Source organism: Ctenopharyngodon idella, chromosome 8, assembly GCF_019924925.1.
Source record: "Ctenopharyngodon idella isolate HZGC_01 chromosome 8, HZGC01, whole genome shotgun sequence".
NCBI lineage: Eukaryota > Metazoa > Chordata > Actinopteri > Cypriniformes > Xenocyprididae > Ctenopharyngodon > Ctenopharyngodon idella.
Genome location: NC_067227.1, coordinates 34400380 through 34421354, shown reverse-complemented (window position 1 = coordinate 34421354; position 20975 = coordinate 34400380). Strand labels below are relative to the sequence as shown.

Genomic DNA, 20975 nt, shown 5'->3' with positions numbered 1-20975 from the left:
TTATTGTTTGAATGGAATGACAAAATCATTAGAATCAAATTTATGACCCGCGGTCAAAGAGCCCGAGAGACGTGAACGTAAACGCTCGCCTCGCTAACTAATGATGTCATCAGAACCGCAGCACACACTAAACAGATAAACCCGTGGACAACCGTCCATCAGCATTAACCAGTGTTCACTTACGCTGCCTGCAGGACTGTCTTCATACTGTAGTTAATGCGTTACTTTAGGAGGTAACACTTTACAATAAGGTTTCATTTGTAAACACTGCATCACAACCAACAATGAACAACACTTCTGCAGCAGTTATTAATGCTAATGTTACTCTCAGCATTTACTAATACATTATTAAGATCAAAGGTTGCATATGTTAACATTAGTTCATGCACTAACATGAACATGAACATTTTTATTAACCAACACTAAAAAAGATCGATAAATGCTGTAATTGTTAGTTCATGTTACTTAATGCATGAACTAATGTTAACACATGTGACATTGTAAAGTGTTTCAGATAAACAAACAACAGCAGCAGCAAACGGTCTCTTCTGAACATGCAAAATGCAATAAAGATATTTTCTTTTTCAAACATTCGTTTATCATGTGAAGATATGTGCGCATTATTAACTTACACTGCAGCATCCTAATAATTGCATTGTATCGATTTATTTCTGTATTACAAATGCATTGTTTCACATAATTTTTTATTAGCGTGAATCACTTGTATGTACATTTTCTATATAAATAAAATGACCTTGCCTACGGTGATATAGTTAATCACTTTTATGTAGCAATGCACCGATACGAAATTTCTTCACCGATAACCGATTATTCAGCGTGATATCTGCCGATACCGATAGTTTGAGGGTTCTGTCTTTTCTAAATTAATATAATTTCATGTTAATTAATTATTAATTAATATATTTTTAAAGAAATGCAAATAAAAACTTTATTCTCTCCATTTCATCAGCTGGTATCAGTTATAAACATAAACACATTACTCACATTAATATTAACACACATTAACTAAATTCTGAAGATTAAATTAATATTCCTTAACTTTCTGAATGTTATTAATTCATATAATTACTATTAATATTGAACATCAAACTGTTTTTTTTTTTTTTTTTTTTTTAGCATTTTCTTTACACAAAGTACAAATTCAGTGCATTTTCCCACCCTCTTTTGATTGACAGGATATATCGGCCCTGACTATTGGCTGTTTTTAAACTATCGGCTGATAGTGTGAAAATTCGCTTTTATCGGCCGATACCGATTATTGGCCGATATATCGGTGCATTTTATGTGTAATGCATAATAATTTTAATTAAGTATGAACTTATTTTTTAGATGTTTTTCTTGGAATTTCAGACGTTTACATGTCTCCATTTCAAACATTACAGGGCCTCAATAAAATCAGTGCTACCTACTTTTGCTTTTATTGAAATTAATGTGCGAATAACGTACAGTTTTTTTTTTGGTAACACTTTAGTTTAGGATTCAATTCTCACTAACTAGTTGCTTATTAGCATGCATATTACTTTATTAGTACTTATAAAGCAGATATTAATGCCTTATTCTGCATGACCATATTCTACATCCCTTAATCCTACCCAATACCTAAACTTAACAACTACTGGTAACATTTTATTTCACAGTGTCTCTGTTACATGTTACTGAGTTATTATAGCAATAACTATAAATTATGCATAATTACATGCAACTAAACCAAACCTAATCCTAACTCTAACCCTATAGTAAGTACATGTAGTTAATTAATATTACTTAGTACTTAAATGTACTAAATGTACTATTAATAAGCAGTAATTAGGAGATTATTGAGGCAAAATTCATAGTTAATAGTGAGAATTGGACCCTAAACTGAAGTTTGACCGTTTTTCTATACTCTTTTCTGACTACACGAGTCAAACAAAAGCATTTCTTGTACAGTCTTTATCAGTTTTCCATTATGTTCACAAACAGAAATCGTTCAACAGTGATTTTTTTCAAATGAATGTGAAAATGTGTGAAGCGTACAGTACATGGAGTATAAAAGATGTAAAAGATGTTATTCCATGTCATGAAAAGAACTGAGAATGTATTTAGACCTTTCTTATGATCCTTTAATAAGATGATCAAGTATTCTAATCTGAAGTGAAAAGCATGACAACTCCCTAATAATGACTGAAGTGATGTTTTTTGTAAGGTTTTGGATAGTGATGAGAAATATACACAACTAGCCCCGACTAAAACAAGCACAATAAACCAGCCAAGCAATGCATTTTTTTTCTTTAATTATTATTTATAGTTGTTCAGACACGTGTATATACAAATACAGACCTTCCATTTTTTTCTTTTCTTTTTTCCAAAAGTTTGTTCCTGTTTGTACAGTGGGGAAAAAGCAAGTACAGTACCCAGAGATGCAGAAGAGAGAATGAAAACAGCAGAACCAGTGTCATCAGAAGTACAGGAGTGAGTGAGATCTGAACACACACACACACACACTTGATTTCTCCAGCACACTTCAGTGAAGAGAACAGAGACGCCAGTGAGGGTCGGACTCTTGGTGTTGGTCAGGAGCGTGTTGACTAAGGCATGTGTAAAACACCAAGAGTAATGACCGCAGTCTGAACAGAGTCCAGCAGATGAATCGAACTGCAAACAGGACGCAGAATTGACTTTTAAATTTGATGGAATGAAATGCAAAGAAATTAGTTTTAAATAACGCATTTCATTTTTCAGTATGAATTACCCATAAACATAGTATCTAGAAACATTAGGACAGTTTATTTTCATATGTATATATACACTTTAAAAAAGGTTTAATGCTTTAGATAACATAAAAATAATGGAAAATACTTCTAAAGCATTTATTAATCTTAGTTAATTAGTTTTAATCCATTATTACAAACACAAGTTGTATTTGTTATTATTATTTGATTGACAAACTAACAATGAACAGTTTTCAATAAGTATTCAATAAGGCTAAAAAAGATTAAAAAATACTGTAACAAATGTATTGCTCACTGTTAATTTTATCAACGTTAACTAATGCAACCTTATTGAATAAAGTGTTTATATACTCCAGATGCACCGATATATCGGCCAATAATCGGTATCGGACGATAAAAGCAAATTTTCACACTATCAGCCGATTAAAAACAGCCAATATATCCTGTCAATCAAAAGAGGCCGGGAAAATGCACTGAATTTGTACTTTGTGTAAAGAAAATGCTAAAAATCCTGTTTGATGTTCAATATTAATAGTAATTACATGAATTAATAACATTCAGAACAGTTAAGAAATTTTAATTTCATCTTCAGAATTTAGTTAATGTGTGTTAATATTAATGTGAGTAATGTGTTTGTTTATAACTGATACCAGTTACTCTGAAACAAGTTGATGAAATTGAGAGAATAAATGTTTTTATTTGCATTTCTTTCAAAATATAATATATATGATATAATGAAATTATCATTAATTTAAAAGGAGGTGTAAAAGGCAGAACCCTCAAACTATCTGTATCGTTATCATTATTGGCAGATATCACTCTGAATAATTGGCTATCGTATCGGTGGAGAAATTCAGTATCGGTGCATCTCTAAAAAATACATATTAATAGTTAATATATATTAGGGATGCACGATATATCAGCCACCATATCGGTATCGGCTGACATATGTTCATTTTAATGTTATCGGTATTGTTATTGGCAGATATCACACTGAATAATCGGCCATTGGTATCGGTGGAGAAATTTACTATCGGCGCATCTCTAAAAAATACATATTAATAGTTAATATATATTAGGGATGCACGATATATCAGCCACCATATTGGTATCGGCCGATATATATGTTCATTTTAATGTTATCGGTATCGGTATATATCGCTCTGAATAATTGGCTATTGGTATCGGTGGAGAAATTTAGTATCGGTGCATCTCTAATATATATATATATATATATATATATATATATATATATATATATATAATATATAATTTACATACTGTATCAGGGAATAAATAATGTTTTTTGTTTAAAAAAATTACACAGTGAGAAAGTGTTGATTTAAAAAAAAAAAAATGTAAAAAAAAAAAAAAAATTCCTGTCAATCTAATTAATATTTTCATTCAACGTCCTGTTTATTCTGGCCAGTTCAGTTCAAATTCACACACAAGAACCGAACGTGTGAATGTTACTGAACCCTGACAGACAGTCGAGGCTCGTTCACACCATGGCTGATAATTATAACGATAACGATAAATATATAGTTCTAAATATAAAAGAATAGTGAATCCACTCTACAAGTATAGTGAAAATGGCAAACAATATCGTTGGGATCACTTTCAGAATGATTTTTTTCCAGCTGATGAATGATAAAACATTGACAGCCAATCAGAATCCATCCTGCTTTAAGAGCTCGAGCATTTAAGACGACAAAACTGCAGTGCTTAGAATAAACAGAATGATATCGTCCGCTGGTGTGGACGCTGATATAGTTATCGTTCTTGGTGTGAACGGGCCTTCAATCTGTGGCGCTCTGTTGATGTGGACTGATGGCAGATGATTTATTCTCAAAATCATTGAAAACAATAATTGAAAAACCCAACAACAACTCAAGAACCTTCAGCAAAACATTCTGAAGTAGTGCTGTTAGACACTCTGTGCAAAACTACACAACTCTCCTGTGTAACGTTCTCGTTTCAGTGGAACTACAACACACACTTATGGGGTGAGCAGAAAGACTAACATTTCACAAACATGTCGAGAAAAGAAGAGGTGAAAACAGCCAAAAGAACACTTTATTTAACATGTTTTTTCATTATCAAGTCCATGCACATGCCACGTTATGAAACCAGCGAGTTCCTCCCATTAAAAAACACACAGTCCGTAAACAAACGCTGAACTGCAGGAGCCGTCGACTCGAAATCCATCAGTCCTCTTCTGACCGGATCCTTGCGGAAAATGAAAAACTTTGCCAGGAGATTAAAACAAAAACAAAAACAGAAACTTAGATGAAGCGTCCCTATTGGCTCAGGGCTTCAGAACGCAGTTCATCATTGCGTTTGTCGTATGCATTCACTTCCAACATTTTACTTTGCTCAGTTTTTTTTTTTTTTTTTTTTTAGAAAAGACATGTGAATCAAATTAATACCTTAATATCAAACATTATGTACAACACATTTTGATCATAACATTTAATGTGGTATCCATAATAACATATAACAATGATGTTGAATAATAATAATAATTAATAATTAATCATAATAATCAATGTTTTATGAAGTGTCTATTTTTCCTCGTCCTCCAGAAAGGTACAAAAAACAAGTAGTATTCTAACACTATAATGTTATGTTTTTGACTACTTCAGGATACACAGTATCCATTTAATAAGCTGATTCTTGTTTCCCAGTTCAAAGTGTGTACAAAGCATGGTATTAATGGTAATAATTGGAGTACAAATGATACAAATACTACTGAAGCTGATTTTCAAAAGTTTCTTTCATAGTTTTCTAGTGTAAACCATGAAACGGAGCACATACGGTGTGTTTCCTCTAGTCCTGATGTCGCAAAGCCGAGCTGCTGAAATCGCTTTGTTACCGTTCAAACGAAAACAAACACGAAACGCAGTTTGTCTCCAAGAGCGTGGCAGGACTAGCAGAGCCAAACAGGCCTATTGAGAATCAAAAAGGCAGAAATGATTATCCAATTTGCGACTGTTTGTAAAGTCCACAGTATTGTTTATTGTTAGGAATGCGTACTCTCTGACTGCAGGGTCGAAAAGCCCTGCCTCTCCGGTGACACGAGACCCTCCCGTCAGACTCATCGGCTATTTTAATCTTCTGTCTCACGACACGAGCTCTGAACGGCTCATTGAGGGTCTTAAACTGAAACAGTGACGGAGGGAGTAACCAGGCAAACAACAGTTTAAAGTCTATTTGGGGGAATCTCATGAAAACACGTCCGGATCACATTTCATCGCAAAAAATTACATTTTTCATAAAGAAATTGCAACCATTACGATTGCATGTTTTACTTTCCTAATTCTCCATGTTGATTCTCGTCAGATTTTCAGGTAACACTTTACAATACGGTTTCACTTGGTGACATTAGCACCCAAGTTGGGTTGAAAATGGACAAACCCAGCAATTGGGTTGTTTTGACCCAGCGGTTGGGTTAAATGTTTGCTGGGTAGTTTTATTTAACTCAACTATTGTTTAAAAATAACTATATGTCTGGCTTAAAATGAACCCAAAATAGGTCGGAAATTAAAAATCAGACACACTAGAGGCAACAATAATAATCAAAAGGTGAACATTTATTAATAAGCAATTTAATAAATGTTTATTGTTTCATTATTATTCATTAAACTTATTAATAAATGTTCATTTATTAAACATATTAATACATTTCCAACATAGTTTGGGTTCATTTTAAGCAAGCAATACAATCATTTTTAAACAATAAAACTACCCAGCAGGTTGGGTCAAACATTTAACCCAACTGCTGGGTTAAAACAACCCAATCGCTGGGTTTGTCCATTTTTAACCCAGCATTTTTTAGAGTGTACATTAGTTAACATGAACTAACAATGAAAAACACTTTTACTTGCGTATTATTAAAATCAACAGTGGTTTCTGCACTGTAAAAATTTATTATTATGATTTATTAACATTTTTTCGTTCGTCAAATCAACTTCAGTAATTAATGTGGTTCAGATAACATAATATTTTGAATTTCTGTTGATTAAACCAATCGCCTTCATTGTATTTTTTATTTCAATGGACTCAAAATTTTCAAGGCAACCAGGAAACTTACTTTATGTTAAACCAACAATTCATTTTTACAGTGTGTGAATATTATTTAATGAATCTGTGCTAATGTAAACAAACAAAGAACAGCTGTATTTTTATTATGTAACATTAACAAAGACTAATAAATATACTGTAACAAATGTATTGTTCATTGTTAGTTAATATAAGTAATGCATTAACTGACAATAACAAATGGGACCTTATTATAAAGTTATTCTCAATAATTAAGTTTTGTTTTGCAATTCTTATTCTCATGTTGATTCTCATTGGACTTTACAATGAGGGTGCATTTATTAACATTAGTTAACAATACTTCTACAGCATTTATGACTCTTGGATAATGTTAATTTCAACATTTTGATTTTTAAAATGAAAAGTTGTATCTGTTAACAAGTTAATGTGAACTAACATGAACAATGAACAACTGTATTTAACGTGAACAAAGATTTATAAATGTATTGGTCATCTGTAAGCAAATGACACCGTATTGTAAAGTGTTACAGATTTTCATTACTGTAGTAATATTCCTATATCTTAATCATCATTTATTGAAGACAATACAACAGATGCTTCACCATTTTAAGCTGAAGTGTGTGATTTTTGTGTCACCAAACGAAATTGCAAAAACAATGTTTGCATGTTTTGAAAGCATCATTTTAAGGGACTTTTTACACATTATTTGCATTAATATGTAATATAAATTTTTTAATTTTAAGTATATTTAATTTAAATATAATTATAGTCTCAATGCAAAAAAAATCTAAATGGTTTTCACTTTTTTATGCAAAATGTAAATTCTTATTTTTGTCTTTTGACTCTGGGATGAAATATGATTCTCTCGTGTTCCTGACGCTTTTCGTGAGATTCGCCCATCATTTCCTCCATCATATGTAAGGCTGTCGGAGGAGAATGCCCATGATATAATGTCTTGCGTATGTCGCATCAGCATATTAAACGAGTCAGAATTGCACCGATTAACAGCTACAGAACAAACAAATGCATTAATGAAATAAAACTACACTTTATTTCCCCCATCGAAAGGCTGAATTTGAAGCACTTCCAGGAGATATTAGTATTGTGTACAGTATAAGGCCTATTCAAACAAACGTTTACTTTTCCCACCCATATGAAAGGGGAAAACATTGTGTGTGGAGCCCCTTTTGATATTTGGTTCCTAATAGAGTCGGACACACAGTTATGACAAGAAAAGAATTTCCATGATCCGTCAATGTTGATATCTCATATCAATTGATAAAAGGTCATAGGAAAAATATAGATATTTATGTTGCAGTTAAGTTTATCTTACAAAATACAAAATCATTGTTTTTAGTGGTGTGGTCTACTAAGACAAGTCCCTCATATCAATTCCAAATTCACACAAATCAGATTATTTAGACTAACGAACTCATCTAGCGTCTTCCTTCTAGTGGGAAAGATCCGTGCGGCGAGATGCATAACAGACCGCTTCTTCCAATGAATTCTGCAATTTGTTAAGAGAAGGCAGACGAAGGACGAAAGGCAAGAAGTCTTTGTATATTTATCGCTAACAGCAGAGCCGGTGAACTCGGTTAAGGTTTGATGTTTATGTCTGTTTTATGTGACCACTTCAACACGAACAATTCTCACAGGGTGTTCGGCGTTTCTTAACACTTGCTCTAATTACCGACAAAATGAGCGACTCGCTCCCAATGGACACAAATAAAACGACTCCACCCCCTTCCGCCCAGCAGCCAATCCCCTGTGAGCGGCCGTCATAGTTGATGGTTGGTTAAACAGGCGATCTGCATTTCTTCTTTGCACGGCTAATCGACTTTTCTTAATCAAAGACAGCGAAAGACCACTTAAATATTTGGAAAACAAAACAAAAGCGGAGCAGAAGTGTTCCTGGTGAATCTCAAAGCCCTCTCGCCTCCCTGGCGCCGGTCCGCTCGCGCTCAGATGTGTTGGGTTTCTGGAGGGCTGGTTCAGGGGCAGGTGAGGGGCTATAAGGTGAGGAACACAGAGATGCAGAGCAGCAGGAGGGCCAGCAGGGGGCGTGACGTTTGGTGCCGCAGGCCTGAAGTGGACACGTCACTCCGGGAGGGTTCGGCCTCGTGACTGGTGTCGTCTAGAAATGAGATGGAGAAAATTTTATCAACTCAGATCCTGGGTTATTACAGTTAAGGCAAGACAATAGAGGCAAAAATATAATATTTTATACAACAGTTCTTTCTGGTTCAGTGCCGTGCGATATTGCCCCAGTATCAGCATTAGTACCATTTGTATCACTCTGCTTGCGTCAGCTGTCATAGTGGTCGAGCAAATCCACCATATTTTTTTAAAAAATACCAGAGGTGTAAAGTTTTTGGCTACTTTGTAGTTGTACTGAGTATCAAAGATATTGGCAACTTTTACTCTCTACTTGACTACATTTTTGAGCAAGTAAATGTACTTTTTACTCCACTACACTTGTAATGAGTGATGCAATTACACATTACATTTTTAATGGCAGCTAACTTTTTCTGCAGCAGTTTGTTTCTGATATAAAGAAGCGATATCGTGATCTAAGGGCACTGAAGGTACTATATCTTGTGCGTTTTGCCTTTATTCACCCAAAACTTGTCAACAAGGATACTTTACAAGAATGTGAGTGCATTAGCAGGTAGTTGCTGAACGCAGATGTTTGATTTATTAGATGAGGAAATGACTGCAGCTGGTGATGAGGCTCAAACCAGCACATACAGTAGACTTTGACTATTTAATTTTACTTAACATTGTTTTATTTATCCGCTATATTGACAAGACCGTTTTGAAGGATATTGGTTTACTTATGGCCTTTCTACTTGAGCTCAACTGAGACTTGAGAGTTTGTAGACGTTTAAGAGGTTGTTGTGTTGACCTTGATTTATTTCAACATTGAGGTGCTCAGTTTTATTTTGATTTTAGAATATAAACTTGATTTCTCATCTTACAAATCAATTGTTTCTTATTTTCACTGGCATGTCTCTCAGGACTAGAGCATCTCTGAGCCTACATTCAGCATGAGTAAAATACTTCAGTACTGTTAAAATCAGATACTTTAAGACTTTTACTCAAGTCGTATTGGAATTGGTTACTTGTAACTTGTAGTGGAGTCATTTTCGATGTAAGTTATCAGTACTTTTACTCAAGTATGGTTTTCAGGTACTCTTTACACCTCTGAAAAATACTACTGCTGTTGTCACAAAGTGTAGTTCTCAGAGTTTTTTAGGTGAAAATGTAGTTGTTTAGAACTGAAATATGTGACTCATATTCAATCATAGCGCCAATTTTACAATTTGTTTTGACGCTTTCGCAGATGCGAGCTCCATGCGTCAGCGGGCGTTCAGTGCTCGAGTACCCGCAGAGAACAGCTTCATCTCAGCCAGTCCTTTGAGAATTTGCTGCTGGCTCTTATGTAGATAGTGGTTAAAAATATAATTAATTTGGGGTATATCAAACGGTCTTATTATTCTATTACTTGTTCCTGAGCAAAATGATTTGGGTTAAGGGGAAAATTAAGTTTCATAACTTTATATTTAAGCTATATATAACTTAAATCCTGTACTAGAGCACTGCTTTCATATGTTTGACTGAAGTTTTTGCTTGTTTATTTCCTATTGTCTTTTATAATGGCTATTGTTCATTCAAATATTGTTGTTCAATAAATATTATTTTATATAAATAATATGCCGTATTTGGTTTTGAGAAAGGATCCGTCAATAGTATCAGTGAAAGTTACATTATTACACAGTTAGATGGCAGCAAAGACTGTCTTTATGAGTGAGTCAGAACAAGGAATTTGTTTTAGCGCTGTGGGAAATCCCCTTAACTTTTAAAAGGACAAAGACAAAGATATTGCTTTCCTCAGCGCACATTCAAACAGATTTTTTTATAATGGATATAATATTATGGACACCTGAAGAATCAGATGCAGGTAATACACTCTTTTAGTCGATTTCTCTCTCATAATACCATAATAATCTACATAATACATTAAGCTTCAATGAAGCAACTTGATGATGTTCCTTCGTTACTAGTTCTAAAGTGACATTTTAGAATTAGTAACGGAGGCTTGGGCTCAACTGTTAAACTGTCAACTTAAGATTTGAATCCATGGTGGAAGAAAGTAGTTCTGCACAAAAGAAGGTTTTAAAGACACTCCGTTCTTATTTATTTACACACTTGCGCCGTCGAACTGTTATATAAATGCAATATCACACTCGTAGCCCTGCAATATGGCTGTATATCAGCACTCTGTGATTACCAACGACACACGGCACTTTTTGAGGCACTGGTCAATTTTGAGATTTTGGACTATTTGGCTTTTCATAACATCAGACTAGTGGAAAGAAAACATCCAAAATACATGTTTAAGTGTTTATTTTATTGCACGCTATCTATTTGTGGTAGGTTTCAAATACAATACCTATCTTTAAAGGCCATTTTCTCAAAATGAGTTTTTTTCTCCACTTCAGCAGCACTTACATACACTAAAATTTACAGTTTTATTCCTATCTATATTCTGAAGGTTTTTACTGAGGGGTTTGTTCATATGCCATTCACCTGATTTTTTTTACAACATTTCATTCCTATAAAACATGGTGATTTGTTTGTTGACAGTCTGTTGACAGTATTTTCTGATTTATGGAGCGATAAAAAGAGAAATCAAAAATCCCCTCAGTAAAAACCTTTAAATCTAATATGTCTCCAAACTCAAACAAGAATTTTGAACCTGACTTTATCCAATGTTCAGATTAATGTTCTGGAAATGTATGCAAGTGAGTACATATTTAATTTGATAATTCATACTTTGCATATTTAAACATAAAATTTCAGAAAACTTGTAATACAATAAAATATTTGCAATTCTTAATGTAATCAATAAAATGGGGAAGTATGGTGATATATATAAGTTAAATTTTTTTATTAACCATGGTGTCTTGCTTTAGGTAAAACTAAAACCATAAAAAAAATCTGCTATTAAAATAAAATAGACTTTCACCGAAATAAAATAAAATATAAATCCAGCAGGCACTGGACGTCAATATAACATCATAAAGATGTTGGACAGATGTCAAATTTTGATTGAAAATGAAAATCGGGTTGATGTCAAGCCTCCATCATTGGACAGACGTTGAATTTTGGTTACTTAACACAACGACTTAAAACCAACAAAATTTCACAGTGTAATGGTGTTATAATTTAAGATTGTGTGGACGATAGCGTTATGACATTTAACAGACAATGAGTTTTGGTTAAATGTTGACTCATGACTAAATGTTGGTGTTTGACATCAATATGATATTGGCGTTTTGAAAGACATTGAATTTTGACAATACCATGACATAAAACCAATCAGCTGTTGTCAGTATTCTACATCAAATTAATGTTGGCATTAGATATTGTCCTGACATTGACATTAAAAAACAGACAATATAAATATAAAATTTGTTATTAACAAAAACTATAATAGTATCTCAATGATGGTGCACGTCCATTTGCCATACTGTCTCAGCAGCAAATAACCCAGAATATCCTTGTTAGAAGCCTCAGTAATAATGGAGGCAGGGCTGTTTGGAGTCTCAGTGCATTTCTCCACGTTTATTGGTGTAGACACACAGACTGCGGTTATCATCAGTGAGCGTGATATGGCTTTGGAAAGCACATCATCTCAGTGGAGCCGTGCGCCGTCTGAGGACGTCAGTGGGGGAAACAGACAGGTGTGACGCTAAAAGAGACAGATAAATATGCTTGGGAGGACAGAGCAGTTTGCTGGCTCATTCAGGCGGGCAGACAGACACCTCCAGCCTCTCAGTGGGTATCTGGACTAATAAATCAATGCCTCCACCATGACACCGCGGCTGCCAGGATCTAAGGCCCGTGTGTGTGTGTGTTGGCAAGGTGAAACTGCATGATAAAACAATACCGTGTTAATCTACACTGACATTATCAGCAGTGTTAATTGATATAAGCATGCATTTCTAGAAGTTTTTCACAAAGTTTTTTGCCCACTTACTGCCTGAAGCATTTTGCACACAAAAATGGAAGTTTCAGCTCAAAATACCCCGCAGGTCATTTATTATAGCTTGTCAAATTTGCCCCTATTTGGGTGTGTGCAAAAACACGACGTTTTTGTGTGTGTCCCTTTAAATGCAAATGAGCCGCTGCTCCGGCCCCCTTTCCAGAAGAGGGCGGAGCTTTAACAGCTCAACAACAACAAAGCTGGAGAATCTCACGCAGCCAAAATGAGGATTGTCAGTAACGGTGTTCGGCCTTACATTGTTCAAACCGGAGTCGACACTGATGGAGAGACTCAGGAAGAAGTTACAACTTTTGGACGTTTCTGAATGGTTAGTGGATAAATTTATGTAGTTGCTGTGGAGTTTCAACTCATCCACTAGCATGTGCCGTCATGTTAATCTTTTGTGCAAATCCAGCGCTGAAAACACCACGAGTAAGTTTACAGCCCTAATTTTCAATAAATTTCATTTCATTTTTCATGTCACAGTGGGCGGTTAAGACTTTATGCCGATAGTCAGCACTATGGTCTTTTTCTCTTTGTCTATTTCATCACATTTTGAATTTGAATGCAGCTCCAATGTTTGATCATGACACTATGAAAGTCAAGGCTAGCGTGATAGTAATGGCAATAAATATTACGAGCCGAGAGTAGTGCATATGTTAGCAAGTGCCATGTGTTCGGATGTAATGGGTTTTATCAAGGAGGAGCCAAAACAAGCTTGGCATCGTTCCACGTGACACCTTAGAAAGCCAGACGCTAATTTGGCACAAAACCATTGTGCATATCCAAGTTTTAGATTTTAATTCTTACCACAGCCAACATGCACGCATATACTGATACACTGTGTAAATATAATTCATGCATTGTAGCTGGAAGGCATGATAGACACTGATTGACTGAAGCTTTTGGCTCACTGAAAGGTCACATGGCTAATTTCTGGTCACTTAATTGCATGTGCACATGGTGGAGATGTTGACAGACAGCCCTCAGCTATTACAAGAGAATGCATTATTAATACGATGTGTACCTCATGCATAAATAAAATAGTCTTTGTGGTTTGAAGTGTCAGAGAAGCTGCAGGCGCAACACAAATCCTGAACGTAAAGCTACAACACACACATGCACAGAGTGATTAGAGGAATTAAAGGACAGAGACAGACTGAACAAAGCGAAGGTGATTTCAAGCCATACTGACCTCTTGGTTCTAATGCATTGTCTACTTTGTCATCGACAAAAACGCGGTCATGAACGCCTATGGTTTTCTCGCAGCCATCTACAAAAACAGAAGAAATGAAAAAGATACCGTAAGCCAATCATGTTAGTGATAATTCAGCAGCCCAACCCACCTGCCAATCAAAGGAAAGCCTGTGACATCACACACAGAAGCAGTCACCTGTCCATTAAAGTGTGAGGCATTGAAAGGAAAATGCCTCCGACAGAATCACAAGTGTGTGTTTTGTAATCGATGACACTTACTTGGTGGTCTCACAAACACTTTCAGCTTGAGACACGACCTTCTCCCGGTTTCTGTGATCATGGATGCTGTAAAACACAAAGAAAAGATAAGCAGAGGTGAGTACACACACACACAAACACCTGACAAGAGGAAGATATCTTCTTAGTCTCGTGCTACACACACACACACACACACCACCCTATGAGCTGCGGCTTGCGGGTGTATTTTGTGGTCTGAAATAGGAAATTGCTCCTTTCCTGAGGAATCTGAAGGGCGTGGACACACACATACACACGGCGCCTGCGGGGTGAGGAAAGCAACGTCACGCTGTCATTTGTGGTTTTCTGTCACTAGTAGACTGCTGGTTTATCAGCCGGTTTGGGCCCCGAGAGTTTTGAGCACAAATACACCAGACTGAATTCAAAAGAGGAAAATCACAGCTGAAATTATAGAGTGACTTCATCTCCAGTTTATTTTTAGGCAAACATGTGTTTTCTTGAATGCTACATTTGAAGGTCAAGTAGGAAAGGAAAAATCACAAATAAGATCGTCCTCAATTTCTCAACTGTTTCTTCTAGACAGAAACTAAATTAAATGGAGATCAGACTGTGGTTTCTTATGGAGCCCATAAAGGGACATGATGACGGGAAAAAAATATAAGATGGTAGGAAAAATTATATTTCTATGCTTTCCCCCCGAGAAACGTATGTTTGCTTTCAAAACTTTTGCGTTCCCCTGAGAAACTTTGCATTTGTTCGCAAACGTTTTGAGTTTGCGCACAAATCTTCGCTTTCACTTGCAAATCTTTGCACTTGCTCGCAAAACTTTAGTTTTCGCTCAGAAAAGTATTGCGTTCCCCCAAGAAACTATGCGTTTACTCACAACATGTTTGTGTTCTCTCGTAAATCTGTTGCAAGAAATTTTGTGTTCACTCTTTGTGTTCAACTTTGCATTTGTGCACAAACCTTTTGAGCTCACGTGCAAAAGTTTTGGTCCCTGAGAATCTTCGCTTTCACTTGCAAATCTTTGCACTTTCTCACAAAACTTTGCATTTTTTGCGTTATCTTGTAAAATTGTTGCATTCCGCTGAGAAACATTGTGTTCTTTTGCAAAATGTTTGCGTTGGCTCACAAAAACAGACTCGTTCTCCCGAGAAAATGTCGCGTTCTATCACAAAACTTCTGCTTGCTCGCAAAAGTATTGCATTCCCCCATAAATTTAGCATTTGCTCTCAAAGCATTTGCATTCTATCACAACACTTTTGCATTCCCCCAAGAAACTTTGGGTTCACTCTTTGCAAATATTTTGAGTTTGCAGCAAAAGTTTTGGTCCCCCGAGAATCTTCGCTTTCGCTTGCAAATCTTTGCACTTGCTCACAAAACTTTTGTTATCGCTCAGAAAAGTATTGTGTTCCCCGAAGATACTTTGCATTTTCTCAAAACATTTCTGCATTCTCTTGTAATACTGTTGCATTCCCCTGACAAACTTTGCATTCTTTTGCAAAATGTTTGCGTTCTCTCACAAAAACAGTGCATTCTCACAAAAATTCTGTTTGCTCGCAAAAGTATTGCATTCCCCCATAAACTTAGCATTCGCTCACAAAACACTTGCATTCTATCACAACACTTTTGCATTCATTCCCCCAAGAAACTTTGTGTTCAACTTTGCATGTTGTTTGCAATCCTTTTGAGTTTGCGCACAAAAGTTTTGTTCCTCGAGAATCTTCGCTTTAGCTTGCAAATCTTTGCACTTGCTCACAAAACTTTTGTTTTCACACAGAAAAGTATTGCGTTCCCCAAGAAACTTTGCATTTGCTCACAACATTTTTAAGTTCTCTCATAAATCTATTGCATTCCTCTGAGAAACATTGTGTTTTCTTTTGCAAAATGTTCTCGTTGGCTCACAAAACACTTGCATTCTATCACAACACTTTTACATTCATTCCCCCAAGAAACTTTGTGTTCAACTTTGCATTTTGTTTGCAAACCTTTTGAGTTTGCGTGCAAAAGTTTTGTTCCCCGAGAATCTTAACTTTGGCTTGTAAATCTTTGCACTTGCTCACGGAACTTTTGTTTTTGCACAGAAAAGTATTGCGTTCCCCCAAGAAACTGCGTTTGCTCACAACATTTTCGTGTTCTCTCATGCATTCCCCTGAGAAACTTTGCGTTCTTTTGCAAAATGTTTGCATTGCGTTCCCCCAAGAAATTTTTTGTTCGCTCACAAAAACACTATACAATATAGTTTTTCCTCTCACCTCATATTATTTCCTTTACAATTTTTTTTTGCGATTTTGGGAATGCAAACATTTTGTGAGCATATGCAAAAGTGTGCACGTAAAAACAACGAAATATAATTTTTCCTCCCATCTAACTTTTTTTATCGTCATCATGCTCTGTAGTATCCAGATGTTTCTCCTGAGAAAAATAATCTGAGATCTCAACAACGTCTCAAATTGTGCCAAAATGCTAAAGATCTCAATATGAACTCAAACATATCAAATTCTCCCAAGACCAAAAGATCTGAGCTATCAGTCAATTTAATGAGTCTGTCAACATTGTCAACATTCTAATTTTTATCTCTTCATTATAATTTCAGGAGAAACAGCAACAAATCAGACCTCGATGAAATATAATTTTTCCTCCCATCTCATATTTTTTTCCAGCTCATAACCGAGCAGTTTCCTGAGCCATGAAAGGGAAAACTCTGAGGAATCGTGTGTTCATCTGGGGTTATTCTATGAGGTTTATTAAGATGGACAGCACAGTGCAAGTTCAACGTTTGGACTAATTAAGGCTAATTACTCTCAAAATGGGATTTTATTCTGTGATCTTTGGTGGAAATGCGGTGTGGCGTACATCCCTGGATGTGCAGAGTTTCCTACATTACAGACCACAGCAGATCGCATTAAAGTCAAAGATTGCAAGCTGTTTACCTCCATAATGTGCTGCATTTCTGAGGAAACAGAAAAGGAAAATAAATGAAGAGCAGGACTTGATTTTACCTATGGGGAATGATTTCATAATAAGGCACAATAAGACTATTATGAAAGTAAATAGGGTCAATTTTAATTATCATGTATCAAAACTGTTCACTTAACCCACATGACAAACTCTTAAAATGTGATCATTATGTAGTTGCAAAATATTACACTAACGACAAGTGGCTCCGAATCTTTCATTGAGCATATCGATTATCAAACTGTCACACACAGATGTCACCATAAACTCTCTCTGTGTGTGTAATGCACATTTCTGAAACGCAACGCTCATTTCTGATCAGTATTCTGTGGCGGTTGAGGTTATTAATGGAATAAAACAAACACCTGAAGCATGTCATGAATCCAAATGACACGGGAAGAGCCAAATAAACCCGTTAACAGACAAACAGAGAAATAAATGACTGTCACTGGATTGCAGAAAGTACCTTTTTTTTTTTAGACTTTTACAGTGTAACAACGTTTCTCGAGCAGCAAATCAGCATGTTAGAATGATTTCTGAAGGATCATGTGACACTGAAGACTGGAGTAATGATGCTGAAAATTCAGCTTTGATCGCTGGATATAAATTACACTTTACTATATATTCACATAGAAAACAGCTGTTTTACATTGTAAAACTATTTCACATTTTTACAGTATTTTTGATTAAATAAACGCAGCCTTGATGAGCAGAAGAGACTTCTTTCAAAAACATTAAAACATTGAACCTGTTGCTAGCACAATACTGTACCATTTGAGCAATGTATGTGTTGTAGACAAGTTTTCCAGTATACTCTCCAGTATTGTGCAGTGATCCACAAACGGCACATTTCCAGGAACTCTGCCTCCTTCGCTCCGCCTGCATGCGGCTTAACAATCAAACAAATTTTCCGATTGGAAATCTGGCAAGCACACGCTCCTGTCAGAGTTGGCCCACCCTTTGGGCAAGTATGCTAATCAGCATTTATTTCATTTGACAAAGACAACGTACGAATGCAGAGCTATTAAATATGCAGCGCTCTCTTTTGAGCGCCGTAGCCGGCGGCGGAGCTTTCTCAATTTGTCCTCATCCATAAAGAGCCTCGACTAATAGCATCAGCAGAGATGAAGAGCATTTCTCACAGCCCTCATCTGCCTCGCTGCTTTAGTGCTTCTGTCTCTCTCATCGTGTACATGCAAATGAACGAGAAAGTGTGTGTGTGAGAGAGAAATATATTACAGGTTCACAGGTATATACACCGATCAGGCATAACATTATGACCGCTGACAGGTGAAGTGAATCACACTGATGATCTCTTCATCACGGCACCTGTTAGTGTGTGGGATATATTAGGCAGCAAGTGAACATTTTGTCCTCAAAGTTGATGTGTTAGAAGCAGGAAAAATGGGCAAGCGTAAGGATTTGAGCGAGTTTGACAAGGACCAAATTGTGATGGCTAGACGACTGGGTCAGAGCATCTCCAAAACTGCAGCTCTTGTGGGGTGTTCCCGGTCTGCAGTGGTCAGTTTCTATCAAAAGTGCTCCAAGGAAGGAACAGTGGTGAACCGGCGACAGGGTCATTGATGGCTGGCCCGTGTGGTCCGATCCAACAGACGAGCTACTGTAGCTCAAATTGCTCAAGAAGTTAATGCTGGTTCTGATAGAAAGGTGTCAGAATACACAGTGCATCAGTTTGTTGCGTATGAAGCTGCATAGACACAGACCAGTCAGGGTGACCATGGTGACCCCTGTCCACCGCCGAAAGAGCCAACAGTGGGTATATATATATACATGTGTGTGTGTGTGTGTTTGTATGATGATCTTTGGCAGTGTCTCTCAGTAAGTGTAACATGCTGTCTGGCAGGTCCGGGCCGTTCGCCACCGAATGTTACAGTCACACACACAGGAAGAGGAAAACAGCAGGAAGTCGGGAAGTGTTGCGACCCAGAGGACACTGAAGAGGATCAGATGAAACAAAACAAAGTGAAGGAAAAGGTTCCATTTATCAAAGGCATGATAATGGTTAACGTGCTCCTTCACACTGCAGGAGAACAGATGAAACGCCAGGAGTTTTCAGGAACGCGAGACGCGTGTCTGCAGCTCATGCACGAAACTCAATTCATTAAATGTCATTAAACTGATCTACATCACCGCGCTCATGCAAACGTTGCCATGACAACCAGGGTCATGCTAAATATGGAGTTTAGGAATGGGCTTCCTTTGTGTGAGTCTAAATTGAATCGGCCACAACAAACATGATGTTGAATTATATTTTAATTTAATGTATATAAGCAAAATACAGTAAAAAATCTGATATATTTTTACAATGTAAAACAGCTGTTTTCTATGTGAATATATTGTAAAATGTAATTTATATCCAGTGATCAAAGCTGAATTTTCAGCATCATTACTGCAGTCTTCAGTGTCACATGATCCTTCAGAAATCATTCTGATATGATGATTTGATGCTCAAGAAACATTTATGATTATTATCAATGTTGAAAACAGTTCATATGTTTGTGGAAAACCTTGATAAATTTTATTGATGAATAGAAAATTCTAAAGAACAGCATTTATTTGAAATAGAATCTTTTGTAACATTATAAAAGTCTTTACTGTCACTTTTAATCAATTTTACGCATCCTTGCTGAATAAAAGTATTAATTTAATTCAAATATTTAAAAAATAGTGTATATAATCAGTTTTTCCATTATAATATATTAATTTATATAAATTTAAACTGACACAACAGCTAAATTTATGTTTATATTGAGTTTTGTTCCATTAAGTGAACTTCCTTATATTCAAATTTGAATTTCAATTCTGCATCCTGTTTACAGGAATTTAAAAGTCATTCCCAATTTTAATTCTGAACGGCACCCAACCCTGACGCCGACCGCATCACTTACAGCATCCATCAAAACTGCAGCAGTCGATATACAGTCTCAGGGAAGGTAAACCGTGATTTAATAAGCATACGTGAGATCATAAACCCCCCGCGCTGTTCCCGAGACTCCAAATGACATCCAGATTTTCCAATTCCACTCGCGTCAGACAAAAAATGTGATTCACTCTCCTCTCATCCACTGACTCTCTCATGTAATATTGGATTTGGAGACCTTGAGAGATTAAAATCCATCCTTAAAGTCAAAATATTAGAAAAAGATGCTGTCTCAAGCGTTTCGTTGTGGGGGGTCAGCTGACCTGTGCCCTGACCTTTGACCTGAGAGAGACACACTCACACAGCTCATACTGTATTCAGCTCAATGGACTGCAGATGTGAACAACATTAAATAGCTTCCTGCATTTTCCATTTTCACCGTCCATTTCAAGAAATACAGAGTGAGAAACAGAGCAAAAAAATAAATAAATAAATAAATAAATAAATAAATAAATTGTCTTGTTTTCCAGCACAAATATCTAAACATTCTTAAATCAAGATACATTTACTGGAGAAGCAAAATGACTGAAGATATTACTGAGAAATGAAGTGAGTTTGTGCTTAAAACAAGAACAAACATCTGCCAATGGAGTCAGAAAAATAAACTTATTTCAAAAGGAAAACAAGATTATTTTTTTGACCCTATTGGCAGATATTTATGGAAGCTTGTTTCTGCCACTGAATAAGAAATAAAAAATTTAATTGTGACTTTTTATCACAAACTCACAATTGCGAGGAAAAAAAAGTCAAAATTGCGAGTTATAAACTTGCAATTCTG

At 36.0% G+C, this 20975-nt stretch overlaps 1 protein-coding gene across 2 annotated transcripts in view; it reads right to left on the bottom strand.

Moving 5' to 3' along the window:
* Positions 1-2277: 2277 nt before the first annotated feature.
* The window catches only part of efna5b (ephrin-A5b), a 128620-nt gene continuing 109922 nt past the window's right edge, over positions 2278-20975 (bottom strand). Inside the window, exons 3-5 of one of the 2 annotated variants that reach the window (XM_051904061.1) lie at positions 14320-14385; positions 14039-14116; positions 2278-8928 (exon numbers count right to left, since the gene is read on the bottom strand). In XM_051904061.1, coding sequence (XP_051760021.1) covers positions 8804-8928; positions 14039-14116; positions 14320-14385 — 269 coding nt within the window. In that variant the 3' untranslated portion in view covers positions 2278-8803. The remainder of the gene's footprint in view (positions 8929-14038; positions 14117-14319; positions 14386-20975) is intronic. The other variant, XM_051904062.1, reaches the window with a different exon arrangement.